The following is a 25701-nucleotide window of genomic DNA, read 5'->3' as shown; positions in this document are numbered from 1 at the left end:
ATAATTTCACGAATGTTGCACTATTTTGGTCTTTGAGAGCCAAAAGTTTAATCAACTATTGTCACCCATTCCAGGTAGGCAATAAAAAGTTCTACTACCCTAAGTAGTATGCAGTTCTTCATACACACACACACACACAAACACACATCAATTTCAAACAGATGGTATCGGTATGGGCCAATACTGCACAGCCAGGTATCAGGGCCAAAAAATGGCATCAGCGCAACACTACTTAGAACAGCCCAGGGCACATGTGCCGCAGCCATACAAACCTTGAGAGATAAAGCTTGAATAGTCTGCTTGTATCAGTCAATCAGTGAACAGATCTGTCCTGAATAATAATCATCACCCTTATTGTCATTGCAACATACATTCCAATGAAATCTGTTCTCTGCATTTAAACCATCCCTTTAAGGAGCAGTGGACTGCCACTGTGCGGCACATGGGGAGTAATCGGGGGTTAAGGGTTACGCTCAAGGATCCAAAGTGGCAGTCTGTGGGAGTTGAACCCAGAACACAAGCACAATGCTCTACCCGCTAGGCCACCACTCCCGAGTGGTGACTCTCGATGTGATGATAGTGACCATATGAAGAAAGTTTGATTTTCCAAACCCTGGAGAGAAAAACCTTGGCGATAAACGTCAGTGTTGGATACAAGCTTCTAACAGAAGAATACCAGTGACTGCAACGTCTGTGCAGGTAGGCTACGTTGAATTGGTTAGAAGCGGCCTCTGTTTTACAGAGTGGTGGGTTGCTTGTTGGGCTGGTTTTCATGGAGCAACTCACTCGTTTCTCGAACAAGATTGGTGATCTTGTGTGTGAAGGCGAGATGGGATCTTAGTGTCTAATTATTTGAGAGATGTCCAATTAAGGTTCATCAATTAAACCCCCCACCCTGTCCCGTGTTCTATTGGAGCAGATCTGGCAACCCTATTGTACTCTTCTACCAGCTGGCTGTGGGAACAGGTACAAACCTTCACTCTCTTTTAGACCTGTCCCATCTCATGCCATTCATCATGGCCGGCTCATAGTTTTATGCAACCTTTCACTGACAGTAAGACAGTGTCTTGTGTCTCTGTGATGGACAGGTAAACTGTCCCCAGTGTACCCTGCCTCAAGGAAAACTTAACTATTAATGCCCATTTTATTTCTCTACTTTTACTTCACGCTTACAATAAGGTGGTTTCCCCCACCATATTGTAAGCGTGGAGGCCGCCATGCTTTACTTGCACCCCCACCAGGCTAAGCGTCGTTTGTTTACTTGAAATGCTCGATGTTTGACAGCAACATAGAACGTTCAGTAAAGTTCCCGTCTGGGAGAAAACCTCCATAACCTAACGCGCCAGCGGAAACCGGTACCCGGCTGTACCCTTCCTTCGAGCTGTTACCTCACGCTTACATACACTCCCAATCCCCTGTAACTCACCAACACAACTGCCACCAGGATTACCCAGTTATCTGGTGGAAACTCTGCATTGTGAGGGCTTAGCATTGATTTCCATTCATTTTCTATTTCCTTTCTATGGCCTAACCCTAAAGCTAACCATTACTAGTACAGACATAACCCTAACCCTAAGCCCCGCTAAACACACAGCCTGAATTTAGAATTCCCAATGAATGTCAGCCTCTGGTGTCCTTCCAAAATGCTGGCTGGAAGGACACCAGAGGACCAACAGGAAGTCCACCCCGGAGGGACCGAGCAAAGATTTGGATCTGAGCACTTTGTGAGGACAAAATGATTAAACAGATGGCTTTCCTCATCATGATTTATTTAGCATGTGCAATATTCACAACAGCGCAGCATAACACATAATTTAATGTTAGGATTAAGATACCATGACATGCTGCCAACTAGAGCAAAGGCAAGGACTAGATCTAAACTTGAATTACATCTTTTCTTAGTGATTTTAAACGCATCTGTGGATTAACTAATGTGAACGCACCACTGAAACCTAATGAGCTTTCCTTTGTTGTTGTATATCCAACCTCAGTCCATCTTGCTACCAACACAGGTGCTATCGTTCTGGCCTGTTGTGATCGCTGAAAAGAAAAGCATGTACCGGAGTTTCCTTCAAAGCTGCCTGGCTGACATGGCGGCTACGGGGCCTGAGTGGTTCCCAAACCCACGGCATTGGCATAAGCCGAAAGCAAACTGGCCACCTGCCTGGTTTCCAGTGTGAGTCTAGCTTCAGTTAGCCAGTCCTCCACTACTCTCCTGGCCTCTCCTCGCAGCTGGTTCACCAGCTTAGCTGCCAACTCTAGGTCCCCATGCTCCAGACAATAGCTGGCATAAGAGAGGAGCTTGAATGCATCCAAATCTTCACTGTGTAGTTGGGTGGGTGGGGCTTCCTGTTGGCTCTCAAAAAGCAGTGCAGCTTGAATGTAGGACAGAAAGTACTGGTACAGGGTGTTGTGGGATTCGTCGATGAGAGCCACCCTGCGAGCGAGTGATCGCATGGAGTAGAAACGAGCACGAAGGGAAGCCTCGCTGTACACACCACGCTTCAGCGATTTTTCCGGCAGAGCTGATGCCAGAGCTAGGGCAAAATCACTATCGACACAGCTGGCCCGCACAGCCTCAGCAGCGTCCTCCAGAGGCATGCTGGGGGATTCAGCGCTTGCAGTTTTTAAGGTGTAGTTGAGAGCTTCCACAGAAAGCCACAGCTGATGAGCTTTACGGGCCTCCTCCTCTGCTTCCACATGGCCTGCAATCAGAGCGCAGGGAGAGGGACGCACAGTCAACATCACAAAGAAAAAGGAAACACAGAACAGTATGGCCGGTTCATATTCATTTCATCTCTACTGAAAGATGAAGCCTAGTGTTACATCACAACACTGCCGAAATTACATGTACAGGGTTCTTCAACTAACATTCAGGATTTGTACCATTTAGAATGGATTCCCACACAAACTAAAGTGCAGAAACATTCAAAAAAAAAAAAAAAAAAAAAAAAAAAAAAAAAAAACAGTGACATCCCTGTCTGAGTGAATCTAATTTACAGCCAGAAAATGTTAAGGCACAAAAATGAATGTGAATTCTTACCCAGTTCCAGCAGAGTTCATGGCCACAACAATGGCCACACTCTGGGAACAATGTAGCAAACACCTTATCTGGTGTCCCAAACCTGTGAACATATCTCCAAAATGTTTCTACAGCTAATCTGCAGACATCTTGAAGTTCATTGTTGTTGTGTGTGAGTGCTACAGTTTGTGGAGCATTGAAGGGATTTTTTTGAACTCATTTCATTGGTTACATTTATAAAGACTTATTAGATTTTCCTTCTCCAATGAAAATTTGTAGCAACACCAAAGTGCCCCAAGTGGACATATCCATACCCATCACCAGTAGACCCAGTGGATCTCAAAAGTTCACACACTTTTGCTAAAAAAAAAAAAAAAAGGTTTTTGTGACATAAAAAGTCAAAATATTAAAAATAATTTCAAAACCTTTTTACATTTAATGCATCATCTATCCTATACATTGTGTGAACAACACTAATGCAGAAGATGGAAAAAATGGAACAATTTCAAAAGGTTCAGTAACTTTCTTCTTAGCTGTGCACACTTTAACCTGATCCTTCTATCTTGTTGAGTTCAAAGCTGCCAACGCGTCTGGTCAATTGGATAAACGCGAAGTAAAGTTGGGCTGGCATCTTTTGGCTAGAACTAGAGTTAGCAGACAGGTCACTGGGCTCAACATGAGCATATACCGTATCTTCCGGACTATAAGACGCAGTTTAAATCCTTCTATTTTCTAAAAAATTGATGGTACGACTTACAATCCTACGGAGCCCCTTAAGGGACACCGAAGAGAAATAAAAAAATAATAGTTTCTCGTGCGCACCAGATAGTTTCTCGTGCGCACCACTTAGTTTCTCGTGCGCACCAGATAGTTGTTGCATGATCGCATGAGTATTTCGGACAGCCGTGTTCATTAGAATGGATGTAGATGAACTAATTGCACTATATTTTCAGTTTGGGGTACCATACAAAGACATTGCTGCATTGCTTGCAAGACGTCACATTTATGTTGTGCCTGAACGTCACATAAAACGTATCCTGAAGTCCTGTGGTCTATTTCATTCCAAAAAAAGTAAAAAACAAAGCAACTGGACGTATTTTCCGTAGTTGAAGACCTTTCGCTTCCTCTCCAGGAAGCTTTCTCAATTCAAAAAGTATGGAGTAATGTGCAGTACCAAGCTTTATACTGCTGCCCAAAACAAAGGCCTTGTAATGGCCAAAAATTCACAAGGAAGGAACACCACTCAGACCCATTGTCAGCAGCATTAATTCAGTAACATATAATATTGCTAAACAGCTTGCTAGTATTTTAGCCCCCATGGTGGGGAACACGCCTCATCATATAGAAAACTCCAAGGACTTTGCTAGCAAAGTCAAACATTTAAAGATGGCACCAGGAGAAACTCTGGTGTCTTTCGATGTCACTTCACATAGCAGGACTAATTTCACCCCGGACCAGATCTGTACCCTACTGGACCTTTGTGTTTCTACAACTTATTTCAAGTTCAGCGATCATTTTTACAGACAGAAGCATGGTTGTGCCATGGGATCTCCAGTGTCACCAATTGTACCCAATCTTTACATGGAAGAAATGGAAAAGAGAGCTTTGGGAACCTTCAGAGGAACACCACCAAGCCACTGGTTTAGATATGTGGACGACACTTTTGTCAAAATCCAGTTAAAAGAAGTGGAAGATTTCATGAGACACATCAACTCGGTGGACAACAACATCAAGTTTACCAGAGAGGATGCCAACGACAACAAGCTACCTTTTCTCGACTGTTTGGTGAACTTGGAAGGAGATGGAAACCTCAACATTGAAGTGTATAGGAAACACAGACCAATATCTTCTTCACACCACCCACTGGAGCACAAACTTTCTGTGATCAGAACCTTACAACACCGGGACAAGCATGTCCCGACTAAAACAGAAGGGAAGCACAAGGAACAGAAACACAACAGAGATGCCCTCCAAACCTGTGGGTACCTTAACTGGGCTTTCCTCAAATCAGCAAGAAAATCCAAAAGACCCGCTGCAGAATATAATAGTGAGAAAAATAAACGCAAAAACATTGTCATCCCATATGTTGCTGGAGTCTCTGAAAAACTCAAGAGGATTTTCTCCAAACACAAAATCCCAGTACATTTCAAACCAAACAGGACCCTCAGACAGAGGCTGGTGCATCCCAAGGACAAAACCCCCAAATCTAAGATGAGCGGAGTGGTGTATGCAATTCAGTGTAGTGAGGAATGTTCTGATCTTTATATTGGAGAAACCAAACAACCTCTCCACAGACACATGGCTCAACACAGGAGAGCTACCCCCTCAGGACAAGACTCTGCTGTACAAAGGACACTCTTTTGGAGAAAGAAGACAAATGGTTTGAAAGGGGTGTGAAGGAAGCCATCTACGTTAAGAGAGAAAAAACAACCTTAAACAGAGGATGTGGCCTTAGGTTCCAACTCTCAAAAACTTACAACACAGCTATAGAATTAATTCCGGCCAATCATCACCTCAATCCTCACCCTCACATGGGTGATCAAAACATCGTTCCTTTAAGACAGGCCAATAACGACCCTAACGACTCCTCATTACAAAGGAGTGGACCAGTTTCTGTCCAATCTGCTGCCTTAATGACTTCAGCGACCGCCCATTACTAAGGGGTGGACCTGTTTATGTTGAATTTGCATGTTATCTAAGCCATTACGACGCCTTTGTTTTGGCCAGCAGTATAAAGCTTGGTACTCCACATTACTCCAGACTTTTTGAATTGAGAAAGCTTCCCGGAGAGGAAGCGAAACGTCTTCAACTACGGAAAACAAGTCCAGTTACTTTTTTTGGAATGAAATAGACCACAGGACTTCAGGATACGTTTTATGTGACGTTCAGACACAACATAACTGTGACGTCTTGCAAGCAATGCAGCAATGTCTTTGTATGGTAGCCCAAACTAAAAATATAGCGCAATTAGTTCATCTACATCCATTCCAATGCGCACGAGAAAGAATCTGGTGCGCACGAGAAACTAAGTGGTGCGCACGAGAAACTAAGTGGTGCACACAAGAAACTAAGTGGTGCGCGCGAGAAACTAAGTGGTGCGCACAAGAAAGTAAGTGGTGCGCACAAGAAAGTAAGTGGTGCGCACGAGAAAGTAAGTGGTGCGCACGAGAAAGAATCTGGTGCGCACGAGAAAGAATCTGGTGTGCACGAGAAAGAATCTGGTGCGCACGAGAAACTAAGTGGTGCGCACGAGAAAGTATTATTTTTTTATTTCTCTTCGGTGTCCCTTTAGGGGCTCCGTACAATCCAGTGTGCCTTATATATGATTACTGTTGTGCTTACTGACCAATTTTATGTGGTACAATGCGCCCAAAAATCTGTTAAAATGTGCAAGTACGACTTTGGTAAGCAACGAAGCCGCTCAGCTCAATGGATATTTGGAGCATTACAGTACACGGTGTCACTATCTGATTGGACACCTGAACAGTCTGCAAGACTGCCTGACTGTAAAGTCGAAACTACAAGTGCATTCATGTAAAAGCCCCCACATACTTGGGCGTAGTTCATTCCATGGAGGTCCATGCGTACAGTTACGTGCATAGCAGTGACGTGCAGTGAGGGGAGGCAAGTGAGGCCAGGTCTCACTTCTCATCATGAAAAAAAAGAAAATATATAATAATGATAACATAACATAAATTGTGATTCACTCACTCATTTGTAATAAAGGTTCTTTTTTATCTAATTTCCTAATTTTTTTATCATATTCTCTTTAGAATCGCACTTTTCGTTATTTTTCATGTAAATCCTTGGTGGAGCTTGATAGCGAAGCCGGTAAGGCCGCAGTGAGCTTGGCCTCCCCTGGGATTGCGCAATCCCATGTTAACTGCGCTGGCTTCCATTCTGTGAATGCATCTTCCTGTCTCTAGATCATACAGTCAATTGTTCAAACAGTTATTAACTGATTGTCCACAATTTAATACAGGGATGGGCAACTGGCGGCCCGGGGGCTGCACACGGCCCTCGTCATCACTCAGTGCGGCCCGCGAATAGATCAATAATAATAATTTAAAAAAAACTTGGAATTATACTTTTGACCGATAGAGGGCCATATCCAAACAATAGCGGGCACTGGCCGTTTTGCAACAGCGAGGAAGAAAGTCAAGAGCCATGGCCACTAGCAGTGGCATAAAGGGAAAACTTGACCGAGAAAGTCACATTTTTCAGACAAAATGGGAAGAAGTACGGACATGGGGAATTTTTTTTTGCGTTCCCTTGCAAAGGTTTTTGCATTCCCTAGAGATACGTGAGAGCCGACTTGAGTTTTGAAACTGCAAAGCTTTGTCTTAAGCAGAAGATAGAACATGCACCGCATGGACTTCATTTATAGGTAGAGGTAAGACAGCGATAATTACTCATGTTTTGTTTTTGTAATGAAATGTGCGTAATGTGGGTTATATTTTTTAAAATGTGTTACAAATGCAGAAATCCATCATAACTCAAACTGTTACCAATCAAATGACAAATAATTTAGTTTTTTTTTTTTTCATCAAAGAATCAATATTTTTTCTGGTCTCTTGGTGAATTGATTTGGCTCAATCAGTCTCCTTCAGCACTTTGCAATGAGTCTACTCTGTAGAGTGTATATATTTGTAAATCTGACACTGATGACGTCAGTGCCTCAGCAGCTATGAACCCTACCGCACGTCACTGGTGCATAGCTAATTTTTTACGAATTCTCATAGGCAAGAAGTCTTTACATCAAACTGTTTTATGTGACACAGAGCTTAATATTCCAACCTGCTGGAAAAGGAACGACTTGAGGGACTCAGCTAGCTAATCACACATTTTACCATCAGTTCCGCCACTTCGTCCCACTGACAAAGTGTGGGAATTATAGGAATTTGCCCCAAGAAATGTAGGCAATAGTACGCTCGACTAAGAAGGGTGAAACGTCCACGGAGAGTCATCACGGAGTCCACCAAGCTCACAGTAAGTGCACAATACGCCTGAGTATATGGGAGCCTTTAGGCAGCCCACCCATGGAGTACGCGCTAGCAACAATAAACTTAGTAAGTTAATTCAATAAATAAGTTACGTTTATTTTGGCCTTATGTTAGGACTACTCTGTCCTTCTGACAGAAATGGATAGAGAGCTGTGTATGTGAAAGGGCGGAGTGATGTTGCATACTTGGGAAGAATTTTTAGTGCGCATTATAATCCGGTGCGGTTTATGGTCTGAAAAATATGGTAGTTCAAATTAGGGTCACAGTCAAGCAGGTGGTACCCCAGGCCCAGCTCCACAAACCTTGTGGAAGAAGAATGTTCTGGTCTGATGAACCAAACTTAAATCTTTGGGTCACAATTCCAAAACATCTGTTTGGCACAAAAACACTATAGGGAATCCTCTAATCCAAGCTTTTTATCAGTTATGTACACTTATGAGACCCACTGTGCTTCCAGTCTATACTGAGTCTTTTTAAGGTGTTGCTGTTTGTGTGAATCTTACTATCTATGGCCTCCTCCACTCCCTTCAGCCTTGCGTAGGCAGCATTCATATCCAGAGTGAAGTTATCAAGCTGTTCCTGAGTAAGCTGACGGTAGCGGGTCTCCTGTTCCAGCATCTTACTGCTCAGGACCTGAAAAGATGCAACAGTTGCTAAATTGTTATACAAGTAAGAGACAGACTTTTTTTTAATTACTGGCAGCACAAACATTTGAATACAAACTCAAAGAGTAGCGCAAGCAAACCTCAGAAAACACAACGATCAGAAGCATAAAACCCCGCTAGATTTTTTAAGCCTAAATAATCCTCTTGATTTAACTACCAAACTTCCATCATCTCAGGTTCAGCTTCCGAGTTAAAGTTTTTTGCGATAGTTGCGGAAGCCAAGGAAGTTACAAATGACGACCAAACAGTCCTCAGACCAACCTCGTCCAGAGGCCCAGAAACATTAGAAAACTGCTCTGAATGGAAAGAATGGGATTTAGACCAAACCAGATCTGAAGAGTTGGTTTTTATGAGGTGATCTGGGAGGACTAGTTGTCTTCATCTCGTAGTGTTTTCTCTACTTTTACTTCATAGTAAAAGGCTGGCGCTGGCCTTACCACCGTGTTCTCTCAGCCCCTAGCTGGTTGAAGCTGGAGCCTGCGGGAGGTTCCCTCCTGCTGGAGAGGAGTCCGTTCGCTCTACTCGTCTGTTCTGTAGTCTCTGAATGAGACTCTGTGTCAAAGCCATGGTTCGGGGCAACCTGAGGGCTTCCTTGCATAGATTTTCTTTGAAGATTTTAAAAGTGGTGGAGACATATACCAAAATACACAGACTGAAAGGTTTGCTTTCTTGTCACAGGCCGAGTACAGACCCTCACAAGAAGCATCTATGCCAGGGAGGCTCAGCGGAGGTCCCCGTGTTCACAGCCTGAGCGCAGACCGCCAGAGCCCATTTCACAAACGGGGAGCTTTTCCCACCTGAGCCAGCCAGCTCCTCACCGCTGGCCGAAGAACCAGTTTCACCCTGTAGTAATTGACTGCAATCGCACGCCCCATCGCCACAACCAGACAAAGAGAGGTTTGGGAGAGAAATTATAGGGTGAGTTGTAGGGTATTGATCATTTAAAGTGGTTTACTTAATGTGTTTTACCTGTTTTAAATCTTGACCCAACATGCTAACCCCGCTAGCATTCTGGAAACCAAGCTTTGCTGATATGTTTGAGTGTGTTTTTACGGTTATAACAAACTTTATTTTCAGAAGGGTTTTATACACTGATGGGATATTAATGTTTGTGTTGTCTGGTCCGCTCATCCCGACCAAATAGAGTTTTAAAGTCTTAAATTAGTGCTGAATGTCTGCTAGCACAGTGCTATTAGCTTCCTGGATAACAATGAGTCAAGGCAACTGCGGTCTTTTTTAACATAATGCTTGTTTTCGTTTCACTCCGCCATCATTTGATAATGTTATGAGCATTAGTATATCATTAATAGGTAAAATTAAAGGGGCATGGCCACGTTATTTGACTTTCTTTTTAATTTATGTCAGTGGCTCACTCTAGTTGCATACAAAGTTTTTATGACAGATTATCGCATCCTGCTGACGTATTAGTTATTTTAGCGTTTTACGCTTTGTTTTTGCTCAGTCTGTTAGTAAATAAAGCCTTTCGTGTTTATTTTTAAAAACAAAGAAAGTACAACACTGTGCACCCACAGCAGGGGATAAAACAAGGAAGCAACTAACAGCTATTAGCATCTCTCAGCGAAACACTTAAGAATGATCCAAGATCCAGTGAAAAAAATAATTAAAATTTGATTCCAAGCTGTTCATTTCATGTGTGCAGAGTTTGCCGTTAAAAGAACGCTAGTGCTCGAATCACCCTTTCAACTATTGTCCTAATAGCTGTTTGGGCCGATATTCACCGGGCAATACCTAACAGAGTTATTTATTAAACATATTCAATTGTGGCTTCAACTCAGCCCGACACCACACCCAACCACCTCTCCACAGATCTTGACACTCTTCCATAGATGCCAGATTTGTGGAAAGCAGAGCTGATGGCTGTCATGGCAACAGATTCTCTCCATGAGCTGCAACATCCTGCAGGTCCTCCAAAGTTACCCAACCAGCCAGTCTAGCTTGATGGCCATGTCCTGGTAGGTAGCTATGCTACACTTGTTCCATTTTTTCGATCAGCAGCTCTCTGGGACCTGTTCTAACTCTCCTGTAAATGTCCCCACAGCTCTCTCTTTAAGCTGCTGGGCTCCTTGGTCTTCCTGATTTAGAGTGTTCACTTACCTCTGAGGCTTTCATTGAGCAGCAGCATCTATACAGAGATGAAATTACACAATGCTAGACTCTGTATACTATTAGGGGACTTTTCAAAGTAAATGGTTTTCTAAGGTCAGTTCACGTTTAGGGGGTTTGTAGCCTTTGCAGGGTGCTGCATGGTACAAAACAGGCCTACTCATCACAGCTACTATTCAAACTAGTTGAACAAACATGGCACCAGATGATGCAAGTTAACAAATTTTCTTCAGTTTGTACAAGCAAACATCCAGTAGAGGACATTACAAATATGGAGAAAAACACAGTGTAGTATATGGTGAGCGTGTATTGTGTGTGGTAGAGTGTAGACACCTGCTCAGCTTCAGCTTTAAGCTCCTGCTCCTGAACTTTGAGGACATCTCGAACATGGTCAGTGTGAGCTGCTGCCTGACGCCGGAGTTGTGTTCTCATCTCTGCCTCAATCACTTCTCTCAGCTCAGCGAGCTATAAGGACATAAACATATCAAATCACCCAAACTGTTGAGATAGACATTGCATAGTAGATAAGATGGAAAAAAAACTGTGTTTTCTCATTTATAAAGTGTGCATATGTCACTTTACACACAAAGGCAGTGTTATATAAAGAAAGACTGGACAGGGAAATGTGTCGCCCTCATGGCAACTCTGACCCAGGCGTATGCTCGTTTTAAGGAGAGAGAAAATCGAGCGCAATTCACCTCTTCACGATCTGCATGATTCCTCTCAGATGTTCAATTTCACTCCATATCAGACTTTAATCATAGATCCACTTTATCAGTATTAAGAACTGCAGTTTTATTCATGCTTGTGCTGGCTCTGGGCGTGTATAGGGCAGAACATGAGGCAGAACCTGGTACCAAATGTTCAGGTGCAGCTGTGTTCTATGAAGGGAAACTGCATGCTGGTGTGTGTGCGCATGATTTTATAAATCAGGATTTTTTTGCCCTACACGGTTTATGGCTTTTTGGCGTACGCAAACCTCTAAGTATACATCCTACACAATGTTTTATAAATGAGACCCCTGGTGTGAGAGCAGGATGTCAGTTTTCTGCACCTTTTTTTCCTGCTCCAGTCGGGCCTCCTCTTTTACATGCTGCAGTGCGGTGCCAACAGCTTTCTCCAGAGCTTTCTGGTCCTCCAATTTCTGCTGCTCCAGTGCTGCATCAATGTGGATCTGCTCTCTGACCCTTTGCTCAGCCAGCTCTCGATTCAGTTGGTCAATGCGCCGATGTGCGTGGGCAATCAGAGCATTTAGATCATCTGTTGAGAGTTTACCAGCTCACAAACACAGAACAGCTGGAATTAGTTTGGGACGGACTTCTTATTGGAGCTTGCATTAACAGTAAAGGTAGAATTCACATTGACATATTTGGTTGGCTGCTGCCCACAATAATATGATGTGTGTGTGTGTGTGTGTGTGTGTGTGTGTGTGTACCAGGTCGAGTGGGTACTTACTAAGCCCTTTCCAGTTGGCTTGGATCTCTGGAGTAAGGCTACTCACTTCCCTATGAAACTGCTGTTTGGCTTCATTGACCAGTTCGCTGTACTGGGCCACAATCTTTGCTTCTGACTCTGCCGACTGCACCTACAAACAGTCCATACAGGAGACAGTGGGAGGGTTAAAGTGAGTCCTCCCATAAGTTCTGGATACAGAACTATAATCAGATCTCAGTAAATGTGTCTGCACATAAACTGATCTCAAACAAAGGTTTTACACAGCGACTAATTTATTCATTATGTTGATTATTCCAGAGAAGTGCAAAACCTGATCAGGTGCTGAGTTAAAATCACTTCGGATTTTTTTTACAATGGAACCAAAACCAGAACGATGAGGAGCAAAACTGAAAACCACTATTCCAAGAAGTTAAAAAACAACAGCAAAATGGCCAATGCTATACAAATATAAAACCATAGCCCTACCTTAGAGACCACTTTGTCCAAGTCCACTACCATTTTATGGAGATTCTCCTCTGCTGCTAAAATCAGCGGCCGTGCAGCTGCAACCTTCAGTCCTTTGGACTTGTCAATCACTGACTTTAGACTGTCCAGGGCTTCACTGCAAAAGTAGGGGAAAGTGAATGTAAATGAGGTTTGTTTGAGCTGTCAGAGCTCAGGACTACATAATCAAGTCTCCAAGACAGCAAAGATGCTATTTTTAAAATGCTCTAATTTTCACAATAGTACATCACATGAAACAAAATGTAAAGATGAGTTTGATTCAGCTCAGCAGGCTTAGAAGTCTAGAACATGTACATCTATCTTACTTGGCTTTGAGAAGAGCAGTCTTGGCAACATTCATAGAAGTGGTTCTGTCTGCGAGAGCAGTTTCTAGATCTTTCCACTGGGTTGACTTCTCCTCAGATGGAGCCTAGATTTGTTAAAATATGAAATTTAACATGAAACATCCTTCCACAGCAACAACTATGCCCCACATTCAAAAATATTCAAACAGAAATTATAAAAACATTTTTTATTGGAACTTTGATAATGGCTCTCATCATGTACGTTGGAGCCCCCTCTTGTGGTGAATGTTAGAACCCACTCTGTATTGTATAACTAGTGTTTTACTTTTCCTAAACTTTTCAGAGGTTCAGCATGAATATGAACTGGGTAAGACGGATTTATTTCTTTGTATTTATATACAAACCACAGCCTAGCCAAGTAACACCTTGTTACAATATGACCCAGCCCAATTTAAAGCACATCCTTGGATGTCTGTGCTTCATGACATTCTATCAACCATGCATCATTTTGTACGGCTGCAGGCAGACAATAAGTTCTGATCTGTGGACACGCCTAACTTTAGAAAACATCTCATCACAGTGTGCTAACATACAAACCTGTAAAGCTTATTCACAGTCTTTGCTTACAATGTTTACAACCTTAAAAAATGTAGATACATTTAATTTCCCATCAAGTTAATGTGTTGAAAAATATAAAATCTACAATATAAAGAAAAACAAAGAATAACCTCTACTGGTCATTGACATTCTGTGGGAATATCTGACTAACATTTGGTCAGAATTGTCTCTCTCTGACTCCACAAACAAAAGCTGTTGTTTCTCTCTGACCATGATTCCTGTAGTCAGAGGATTTAAATTAGCTCTAATTTCCTTTGAATTCATTTGTAAAGAATGGAGGTCACAATAATCCTTTGCGGCATTCAGCTGCTCATTGTTGCAGCGCCACAGCTTGAAATTGGGGGTGCTATTTGCAACTGACCAAATGAGTCTGTTCTTTGGTTGAACCTCATTCTTTACTGCCTGAAGGGTGTGCAGAAATGTTAAAGGTTAGATGATACACTAACAGTATTCAGCAGCATCTTTATTCCACATCGGAATAAAACGTGGAGTGGCCACTGCTTAGGTATATTATACCGGAGGTCAGGACAGTTGTCCATCTGAAGCTGGAACCGAAACGCACCTGGTCACAAACTCAGTTTTATCTTATTATAGTTAGTCGATTTTGTTCATTCAGAGGAGTCGGTACCTCTGCTTCCATAGCCTCCTTCAGCTTGTGGGTGTGCTGACCGATGGCCTGCAGAGCTGCCTCCTGAGCGCCAATAGCCTGCAGCGTAGCCTGAGCAGAGCTTGCCAACGAGTCCTCCAGACTAGCCGATACAGCTGCAAAACAAACAGATGCATGATGGGGAATTTAAGAGCCCACATGACATGTTAGATGGGAAGGTGTCTAAGTCAGGTCCTTGTGCTCCAACTTGGTTTGACTTCCTCTGGCTGCTTGTGTCTCCTGTCATATCACACTCCAGGTAAACAAAAAGGGTAGGAATAACGTCCCGACACCCTTTGTTGTCAAACTTTAAGGTGTGAGAAATGCGTGTTCATATTCCTGTTATACAGTCACCATCTGTGGCCCTGTTGGACCAGGAGCAATTAAAATTTTTGAATCCAGTGCAAACAAATTTACATTAAAATAGTCATCAAATGTTGAAGTCATTTAAGCTATATCCAATCTAGACATTCTGGTCACCCTATATGGCTCCTAGATCATTCTATTACTTGTTCAACACAGTATTTATATCTTTTTGCTCATCCTTGAGTAACATGTGTGATATGGAACAGATGGGTATCCAGAACGCTGACTGGCTAAAGATCATGAGCTGGAATATCAGCAGTAGGGCTGCAACTAACAATTATTTTAATTGATTAGTCGGTCGATTATTTTTCCGATCAATGAATCGGACGTAAAAAAACAGTTTTATTTCCATTACTTTTTTCCAAAATTGAACAAAACACAAGTTGCTACTTAAGTGTTCTGTTACAATAATATTAGGTAATAAATAATTTTGCTTCAAATAAAGAAGCTTATGTTGACTAGATTGTTAGCCAATCATTTAATAGTGTCGCGCAACACAATGGATCGATAACGAAATTTGTTGCCAGCGCTTTTAATTGTCGATTTTTAACAATTTTATCGATTTGTTGTTGTAGCCCTAATCAGCAGGCAACAAATCCAGATTGCAGAGATTAGCAAACACAATCTAAAATCACTTTTAAACCCTAAAAGCACATCTAACAAGCTTAGATATTGAGCTGGTGGGGTATTTAAATATAAAATTGATGTTATGACAACTGTGGCAGATGTGTGCCTTTCCCGCAGTCTTAGAAGTCTACACACTATATGGTATGGATTCATCCAAATAAAACCGAATCCAGATCACGGTCCCATAGCTGGCATGACCCTATAGTAGCAAGTGACTATGCTGCACTCTATAGCAGCACTCCTCCATAATGCATTGTTCTTTGACGAGTTCATGTCATATGGTTGAAACCTGTGAAAGATTGTAGAAATTATTATTATTATTGTTATTTTCATCTTAAACTAGTGCTTGTTATTCATAGCAGGAATTCACAGCTGCTCATAGCAGAGAAAACTAAAGTTATACAAGTTCCAGGGCCAATCAAGGAGCAGTGGAAAGGAAACATTTGGGAAAGGAAATGAAAACCTTGACCTAAAAGTTACGGCCTAATTATATAGTAACTACATCTGAGAGCCAACCATAAGGAGTCATCCAATGATGAAGCAGGATGTGGCTCAACCAATCCTAGAACCAAAAGGAGAACACAGGAAACAAATCTGGCATAGAAGAAAACAGTTCTAGTGTACATACTTTTTTAGGGGATCTAGTTTCCAGAACATTCCTAGAAATCTGGATGCCAACAACACTACAGAGGATATCCTTTGATCTGTTTAAATTCACCAGACTGACAGAAGATTACATATATTAAATGTTTGGACTGTGTTTTAACAACCAAAGCCACCGCTGGCCCAAAAGGCTAGAACACCAGCTACTAACAGAAAAACAGCGATAATCTTTTAACCCACTCAGGATCCACTGGAAAAACAACTAATCCTGATTATCAAACAAACACGTTGTAGTTTTTCTGAGCAGAGGGCTGCTACTTTCTGATGAGGCTGATATTGTAGGTTTTATTCATCTGGTCAGTTTTTCCAGACATTCCTGTTCTTTGGAAATCCTCATGCTTCTGTTTCTTCTCTAAGGGAATTTGCAGCCGTTGGCTGAGCTTACAGTTCCTTGTTCCCTCTGCAACTATTGGTCTGGTGAGTAGGACTTTTCCTTTCAAAATCACACCTAATATCACATGACATGATAGAAATTCAAAAATAAGAAGCAGGAGGTTTTTTTTAAAGAAATGAGCAAACACTACTGAATCCTGTCTTGTTCATCAGCTGACTGATCAGTGAAAGTTGAGGTGAATAACAGAAATTTTGTGTGTGTGCTGCTGAAAACTCACATGCAACAACGTTGTTTTCTTCCTGGTCCTGTTGGGCCAGTCTAGCTGCCACTTCTTCTACTGGACGCTCTGTCAGAGGCTCTGCCGTCCCAGCTGAGTCTGTCTTCTGAAGGACAGCTGTTGGTTCCATGGCAACCGTATGGTCATTGCATTCTTTGCAATCCTCTGGTGGATACAAACACACACCTACTTAGCATGTCCTTTTAGTAGAAGACCGTTAGGAGGATGAGGCCGCTCATTCCAGATAATAGAGTGACAAGGGGGAGGATTTAACCGCACACCCAGTTTTTAGAAGTCAGTTTAATGTGATTTACAAAGGTGAAACATTACTGAATCCTTGGAAGGAGACCCTGCTGGATACATTCGTTCTACACTGATGTAAAAATTGAAGTAGTTAAAGAGATACAGCAACAGGTTAGGGTGAGAGACTTGGAGCTATTCCCTGGAGGCATCAAAGGATCTCAGAAGGGAAGATAACTTGTTGTGTCGTATGTGAAGTCTATCACTGAGCCCAGATAAAACTGCTCCAGCACTGGAGCCTGTTTAAACCACGTTTCTTCTCAAACTTAAACTTTATTTTTCCTTTTTGTTGTTGCACTACCTTTTATTTATTTTGATCAAATCCTTCCTGTGGATTTCCTCCACTGTTGTGGCAACATACAGAACATGAGGTCAGTTCAGAGGTCTGTCCCTGAGCCAACTACAGTGAAGCCTCTACACTAGAGAGCTTTCCGCCTCATGCCTCTACTCAGCCTTATGCCACACTGATCTGTCCTTTGACTAAACTGTTGGAAATTCACCTCTTCTGTCTGAGTAGGAATCATTCAATGAGCAGGGAAACAAATGAGAATTTGTTTACTTTGGTCAAGTTATTGCCACAAAAATATAAGATAAATATGAATACTGGGGCTGTTCAGTGTGGCTGTATGATGATTTTTCTATGCATGAAGATCAACACTGTTTAACTACGTTTGCACTTCTTTATAACTTTTCCAGGGGTATGATATGTATAGTTTATAGGCAGGTATAGCCCTCTTACTTGGTTTATGAACTAGAACGTGTTTGGACAAGAAACATTGCAAACAAGTATTGACTGGGGAAACGTTTCGTTTTATTGTGGCCGTTTTATGCCTGAGATCTTCTCCTGCATGGAGTGAGTCCTCTGCTGCTCCAGTTTCTCAAACATCACCACACTACCAAGATCACCCATGTTACGGCCCAGTGGATTCAGGCAGAGGAATAGATTAGAGCGCTCTACTGCCACCCAGTGTACCCAAGTAGCAACTGCTGAGACATAACAAAAAATAATAATAAATAAATAAATAAATAAACACACCCACCCCAGAGTAACTTTAAAGGAGCAATAAGCCAAATTTCCTTATTTTAGATAGAAAGAATTAAAAAAAATGTTTTGGGAAGATTTCTTTTTCTGGCTTTTTTGGCAGACGTGTGAAGACACTGTTGCAGTAATCAATTAAACTAAAGAGAAATGCATGGATGAGTTTTTTCGAGATCCTGATGAGACATTGGTCGTTTAATCCTGGAAATGTTCTTCAGGTAATGGAAGGCCGACTTTGTAATTGTGTTTAGATGCCTCTGAAGGTTCAGACAGAACCATGGGCCTCTGAGGACACCCGAACCCACAGGTGATGTTGTTCTGTCAATTACAGGCTGTTACTTTTATCACACTTTACGATAAACCCTATTTTAAACTTAAAATTTATGAAAGCGTTGGTTGTTTCTTAACAGTAGAACTACAAAATGGGCATTTTAATATAAATCAGAAATTAACCTACTTTTCAGGGTTGTGGATGACTGCTCGGGACTGGATTTCAAAAGTGTCCCATCAGAGTGGGAAGATGTGAAATGGCTGAGAAGACCAGTGACTTTAACATGACCTTAATGTGAGTGTAGCACGGTGGAACATCTTACCTCTGCCTGTTGCTGCAGCCTCTGTGTCACAAGGAGCAGGAACTGACTGGACCTCACTGATGGCTGAGATGATCTGAGTAGCCTCTGCTGAAGCCTCTGCTTAGGAGGGAAAAACACTCGGGTGATTCCTGGCCTCCCTCTGGCCTTTACACCATAGGAACAGCGTGAAAGCAAGGGTTGTGACTTTAAAACTTTGAATATCTTGATGCTGGTAACTGACCCAGACCTAGTTTGGATGGGTTCACTCAGGTATTGAGCAAATAGGTCTATCAAACCTGCGACAGACTGGCGACCTGTCCAGGTGAACCCCGCCTCTCGCCCGGTGAACGCTGGAGATAGGCACCAGCACCCCCCGCGACCCCATGAGGGATTAAGAGGATCAGAAGATGGATGGATGGATGGACTATCAAACCTTTAAGCATTGGTCAATGTTTATGCACTACAAATGTGACTTATAAAGGCTGTAAAGACATACGGCATGCCACGGGTCAGTTAAACCCAGATGTTTTGACATGCACATCTGTTCAACGTTGACATTTTTTTGCTAGTAGAATCTGATCCCAACACTTGCCAATAGTTAGTTCTTTTATTTCTTTAAACATTTTTTTGAATCAACTCAATATGGAGACAGCCAAACACAATCCAAAGGATGCTGGAGGCTGAGGATGCAGCTGCTGGTGGAGGGTGTGGGCTTCCACACTTCGACAAGAGATAGATCATTTAAAACTGTGTTTATTCCTCCTGGAAAGTCTCAGACAAAAGTTCGAAACAAGATCCAAAGTTTGGACTGGACTCTTAAAGAGGTTACAAAATATCACAATGAAAAGAAAATGTTGAAATGAGCTAAAACAGGAAATACAAGGAGTAAGAAAACATGGAATGAGTTGATAAATTCACAGTTAAAAATCCAGAGGTCAAACTGTAGGGACTCTAGAAAGGAGAGCGTCCAGTTGAACTGGCCCTGCTTGGTGATTTCAGTGGAAAGCTACCCGAGGACAGAATCTAGAGGATGTCACAGTGCTGCACCATGCAAAGCTGTGTTCTGCTGAGGTATAATCTTCAACAGCTGATGGCTTAGCAGAATAACCAGCAGTGAAGTCTCCAAACAGACCAGTGCCACGCCCACCCCCCACTGCCATTTTTGAGTCATGTAGACTGTAGCACTATAGCAGTCTTAATGTCTGAACGAATAGGATAGGAGGTAAGATTGGCAAGTGAAAATCTTACCCTGTATGCTCTGTGCAGACTGTACCAACGCAGAGCTAGCATCTGGGGCCGGATGCTCGGCTGTCTCCTTTAATTTCTTTTCAGGCTTGGTTGTGGGCGTTCTCATCTGTTTTTCCATCATGGAGGGTGGCTGGAGCGACTCCATCTAAACACCAAACATATGGCCATTCATGTGCACTTCCATCTAATTACACCCGTCTATTGACCAAAGCAACATGCACCTTAAAAGGTGCAATGTTTACAGCTTCTTCACTTAAAATTGGTAGGAATAATTGATGTTATTAATCTGTAAATACTTTACAACTCATTCATAAGTGTTTAATATACCCTAATTAAGGGTAAACAAGAGACAAAACTGACTGGTTTCTTCCCAAATAGTGAGCCTAATCTTTCAACTATTTGTTTAATCTAGAGTTGCTTATATTAAGCATGCCAGACAAAATTAATAATATAGCTATAAACTATTTAGTAGCACTCTATAAGGGCAGCCTTATTGTAAAGTGGTGCCAAAACAAGAGTGAAAGAGATAGTGAGGTTGAGAAAATGGAGGAGATTTCAAATGTTTCAGCGGCGGTGGCTGTAGTGCTGGTCGATGAGGAGGAGCATCTGTTAAGTACGTTGCAGCCACATCTGATCTCTGGTCCAGTGGTATGATGGCTCTATGATATTATGGGACTTTTCCATCGTCCCTGTTTACTAGAGCTGTACGATTTTGCCAAAAATCAAAATTGCATTTTATTTCAACCATAATTGTGATTGCGATTTAATCTGGACTTTTCTCTGCGTTAACCACAAGCATTAAAAATGGCCTGTAGATAAAAGTTGTTTGTAAACAAGGACTTTTACTTACGTAATATCTTGGAATCTGGATTGATAGTACACTTTCATTTGCACACCATATTAAACTGCTTGTAAATGGACTTAGAACCAGGCTGGGTTTCCTTTTTTGAATTCGAGCTTGTCTGTCCATTGAGGCCCAGAGGAGGCTTGTTGCAGCCACATTCATGCCAATGTTGGACTATGGCGATGTATACTTGCATTCATCAGCTCAGAGTCTGAGAGCTCTCGATACTGTCCATCTTGGAGCTCTGAAGTTCATCACTGGCCTCAAAGCTCTTTGGCATCCCGCAGGCTTCTGCATCTGTACTTCCTCAATTATAAATGTTCACTCGGTCAGCTTCCTTGCTACTTACACATGTATATTTCTAAGAAATGTACTGGTTCCTATCATCTTTGTTCCGCCGACCTATTTTTTTTTGTCAGTTCCAAAGGGTACGATCTGATCTGGGAAAGAAAGATTTTCAGTTTGCTGCTCCTGCATGGAACCTTCTATAAAAAGATTAAAACTGAGGCAGCTGGTCTCCCTGAAATCTTTTAAAAGACTTTTATATGACAGAGATGCCATCACATTAACATGTAGTTGTTTTAACTGATTATTTCTTATATTGTAAAATCTATTGCTTCTGCCATTTGATACTTTCACTGGTTTGTAATTGTTTATTTTGTATGTGTGGATGAATGCTGTAACCCTGCTGCCTGTTTTGGCCAGGACGCTCAATGAGACTTGTCCTGGTTAAATAAAGGTTAAATTAAATGAAATAAAAAAAATTGAGCAGTAGAGGGCCTTTTTGGACTCGAGAGACAGAACAACAAAGAGTGCATGATACTTTCTGGTACCATATATATTCACTCTGATACTCTCCAGTGGTTTCCACCCTACTCTAACAGCTGGTAGAAATTTAAAACAAACACCAGCTGATGGCACTGAAGGCAGAAGGAAGAACCAGAAATATAATTTTCAAAGTCTTTGCATAAATACCACTAGAGCCCCAACACAAATGCATACACACACATACAACCTTTAAATCTGCTGGATAGAAACAGGTAAGATTTTACCCAAATGAAAATGCCTGCATCAGAATCTGAGAACACCACACAGCTTTAGCTTGACAGAGTTTGTTTTTCACAAGCTAACATACTGATGCTGCTAGCCAAGAACTGGATGCAGTCTGCTGGGCCTCATCAGCTATAATGCATATGAACCAATCTGGGTCACAAGCTCAACTTCACTGTTTGACTATTTGTGGGGATTTGGCACTGTATAAATAAAGAGAATTGAACTTACCCGTTTCTTGATGGGGAGACCTGTATCTTGAGGAGCAGGTCCCAAAGCAAGACCAAGCAGCCATTCCGAATATGGAACGTTCTTTTCCACAGCTGCTCGAAACTTGTGGTCCCATTTGGCATAGAGAATGGTGCCTCCAACGCCACCGCTTACCGTCAACAAGCCAGCAACAACCACTCTGGAGGCACCACTGGGATGAAAGAGGATGGAACAGAGTGCTGACTTGTTATGATGCAACACCAGAACGTCTACTGTTCACAATGATGCTTGAAAATTCAACTGTAATATGTGCTTAAATCGATTTCAGATGTAACAGTTTTACCTGCTTTCTCCTGCTGTGTATCCCCTGTTGTGTTGCAGGTTAGTTAGACGGGTTCTCCCACTGTTCTTCTACAAGGTGAAAGGAAAAGACAAAAAAGAAAGAAAGAAAATCTATCAGTGCAGTAGTTCAAACCACAACAAGAATTGTTCAGATCATTAGTCTTGAGCTTTACTTCTAAAATTGTCCATTACTACTTTAGCCCTGTTGAAGGATGTAATTGAGTTTCCTTATTCTTTTTTTTTTTTTTTTTTTTTTTTTTGTTAAATCACCAAAATGTTATCGTCATGTTGCTGTTCACAGAGATGCTGATTTACATCTTCCTTAGACCTGATATGCCAATTTGACTTTTGACCAGTTCCAAATCTACTTTACAAAGACAACACCACATCAAAAACTATTTCTACAAGTTCTATTTCAACAAATATAGAAAAATAAGTTTGTAATAGAGCTGGTAGTTTGGCATCTAGCGGAAAATAAAGGTACTAGTAGATTATGAAATATATTGATTCATCAATGCATCAAAATCGATTCAGAACACCCTTTGAATCAATTACGGTAGTTCCCCTGGCCACTGAGTTCACGAGTAACTGTTTCGAGAGATTCCCATTGTACGGGCTAAAGCCAGACAACGGGAATGTAAATAAAGTAAATGATTTTACTGCCATGTTAATACAGTGGCGGACTGGGACAACCGGAGGTTCAGCCTGTGGAGGTCCTGTTGCGCTCTGCTTCATAGTCAAGCTCTGCTGCGCCACAGGGCTTCAAGCGCCTTCTCTTCACTCTACCTGTCCTCCGTTCTGGCCAGGCTCTGCTCAGCGCGTGGCCACAGTGTGGGCCTGTTAACTCATGAATGAGCGCTACAAAGCCAGCCGCTAGACTGAGCAGTGAAGATCAGAAAAACTTGTCTCATAAAGCCTGGCTTTATGGGACAAGAAAACAAAAACCCTCTGTGGCCCTTAGAACTCAGCAGTTATGAATCAAAAAGCCTCGTCCCCATTAAACCTCCCAGTTTGGCCCTCACATTTAACAGTGAGATGCCCGGTGCTGTAGCTCTAGCTCGTCATGTCATTCCTCCGTGGAGCATTACCTGTCAATCACTGACGCAATGAAGAACATTAAATAAGTCCGCATTAGTCCTGCGATGGCGCTAAAAAGTTGAGATCTTAAAAAAGAAAGCCCTCCAGGAAAGTGCAGTAACACATTTAAACATTTCTGGCTTCTGCTAAATTTGAACAAAAGCTAAAAATGCTGGAGAGTGATAAGTTTAGATAGTGAGCTAGTGATGCACAAGAGAGTCAGTTTCTGCAGAGGTTACCCAAAGGGTGAACAACATACGTTTATTAGCTTTCCAGTTCTTTATTTTGTTAGGTTCAAATTAGGTTTCTAAGTTATTTTGTTGCAAAGAAAAAAACATGGCTGTCATAATTTATCTAATTTCTAATTTACGTCTCCCAGAAAAAAAAAGGCTAAACGGACAGATGTTCGTATGCCTCCACCTGAATCACATCCTGCAAAAATTTCCACTGTATGCTGTCAGTTTTATGGTCTAGAAACAGCATGGTTAGTGAATGCAGTTCTGGCTCCCTAAACTACAGTTAAAACCACAATTATTCATATCCCTGAATTTATATTTCAAATTATTTTCACTGAACTAATGAGTTTGTTTCTAAATTCAAAAGGAGACAGGCATCTCTCAAAGGATAAAACAATGTAAAAATATCAAGTATAAAAAAAGTCAACTTTTATATTATTTAACTGGCTGATGTCTTTAGAACTGGAATGTTGACAATCTATTTATACCTTCTACGTAACCAAAGGGAAAAATCTTTCATATTACAGCAATCAAACTGTTTTTTATAACTGTTGACCACTGGGGGTGTTGCATGGATTTTAATTCTAGAGAAAATTTGTAGGCAGAGCTGAAAAGATGTGTGGGAGTAAGACGGCTTCTGGAACATCATCTGTACTTTATTGTATGTTGCTCATGCCAGTTGCAGGGGATGCTGCTCATCCCTTTAGATGGGGACTTTAGGTAAGCAATGAAACAGTTGATCTTTATAAGTGATTAAATTCATTTGGTCAAATGAAAAGATGACTTTAATCCTAAATCTGCCAAGACTATCAATGATTACGGTTTTAGCTGAGAAGACACCAGCGAGCACAGACGAGGCCTTGCGTTTTTTCGTGAACATTGACTATCTGAACCACTGGTATGAGGAGAATGGGTCAGGACGATCTGATTCAGCACCAACAGGACGGGGACAGCTGCCCTTAAAGGAACAGGACGTCCGGGGAAATTTGCATATTTACTCTGGGATACTTTTCAAACTTTGACACTCAATTGCCCAAGCAGATATTTAGTCCATTTGAACATGTTCCGTATAGTTTCTCTGTTTAGCATTAAATATCTTCAGAAATCGAGCTGCGACGGTTATGCGAATCTGCGGCGGCTTCTTTCACTCCGCGCAGAGCAGCAGCCACCGGGTCCCTGTTGGCCCTCATACAGCACGGCACGGCACGGCACAGCACGGCCCAACAAGCCACCGCGTCACACACCGCCATTGCGCTTCAACGACAAAAACGCCTTTGCGGCGCAAGGTTCGAAACTTTCCGCACCAATTTAAGACAGGGATGTGGGGAGTTTGAACCCGCTGCCTGACGTGCTGGTGGGCAAGAAACTACACAAACCACCAAAGTGTTTCAAATGAAAATCTATTCTAAGCCACGAGCCAGTGATACGGGACCCGGTGTTCTGGAAGGCTGGGCATTGGAAAGATCCGAACGACCTCTCCAGTGAAGGTTAGCAGAGTTCCCGGCTCTCCGCGGCACCTTGAGCCAGGCTGCAGGTCACTGATGACAACAAGCTAACACCAACATGGCAGCTAACAGTTGAACAGAGTCCTACCCGGGCCGTGGCCTTCACTCCGCGCAGACAAACCCTCAGCATGGTCCTCGCTTCCTTTTCTCTTAATTAGGACCTAGAACAACCCACACAGCACCGCTTTGTTCACTTTTCCCAACAGGCTTTGGTCAAGCTAACATCAAACACCATCTGACAGGCGGCTTCTTCTTCTTCTTCTTCTTCTTCTTCTTCTTCTTCTTCTTGTGGAGTGTTATGGGGGTTGGCAACAAACTTTTAGTAGCATTACCGCCACTTACTGGTATGGAGTGTGGTTCTTAATGGTCTCTCTCTCTCTCTCTCTCTCCTTATATATATATATATATATATATATATAGCCCATATATATATATATATATATATATATATATATATATATATATATATATATATATATATATATATATATATATATATATATATGAAACACCTGGTTTTAGACCACAATAATTTATTAGTATGGTGTAGGGCCTCCTTTTGCAGCCAATACAGCATCAATTCTTCTTGGGAATGACATATACAAGTCCTGCACAGTGGTCAGAGGGATTTTAAGCCATTCTTCTTGCAGGATAATGGCCAGGTCACGACGTGATGCTGGTGGAGGAAAA

General features: G+C 42.0%; 1 protein-coding gene across 1 annotated transcript; it reads right to left on the bottom strand.

Moving 5' to 3' along the window:
* Nucleotides 1-1748: 1748 nt before the first annotated feature.
* On the bottom strand, nucleotides 1749-25291 carry immt (inner membrane protein, mitochondrial (mitofilin)). The gene is made up of 14 exons (XM_036130064.1): nucleotides 25100-25291; nucleotides 22195-22262; nucleotides 21873-22062; nucleotides 19748-19892; nucleotides 18521-18616; nucleotides 16589-16753; nucleotides 14304-14437; nucleotides 13079-13182; nucleotides 12735-12870; nucleotides 12270-12399; nucleotides 11869-12092; nucleotides 11148-11279; nucleotides 8529-8658; nucleotides 1749-2705 (listed from the first exon to the last, which is right to left on the bottom strand). Exons 1-14 carry the CDS (start codon nucleotides 25139-25141, stop codon nucleotides 2098-2100), a joined length of 2304 nt encoding a protein of 767 aa, XP_035985957.1. The 5' UTR covers nucleotides 25142-25291; the 3' UTR covers nucleotides 1749-2097.
* Between the last annotated feature and the right edge of the window lie 410 nt (nucleotides 25292-25701).

The sequence above is a fragment of the Fundulus heteroclitus genome, unplaced genomic scaffold (genome assembly GCF_011125445.2).
Source record: "Fundulus heteroclitus isolate FHET01 unplaced genomic scaffold, MU-UCD_Fhet_4.1 scaffold_28, whole genome shotgun sequence".
Classification (NCBI taxonomy): Eukaryota; Metazoa; Chordata; class Actinopteri; order Cyprinodontiformes; family Fundulidae; genus Fundulus; species Fundulus heteroclitus.
Note: the sequence above shows the minus strand (reverse complement) of the source record. Positions and strands in the feature narration are given on the sequence as shown.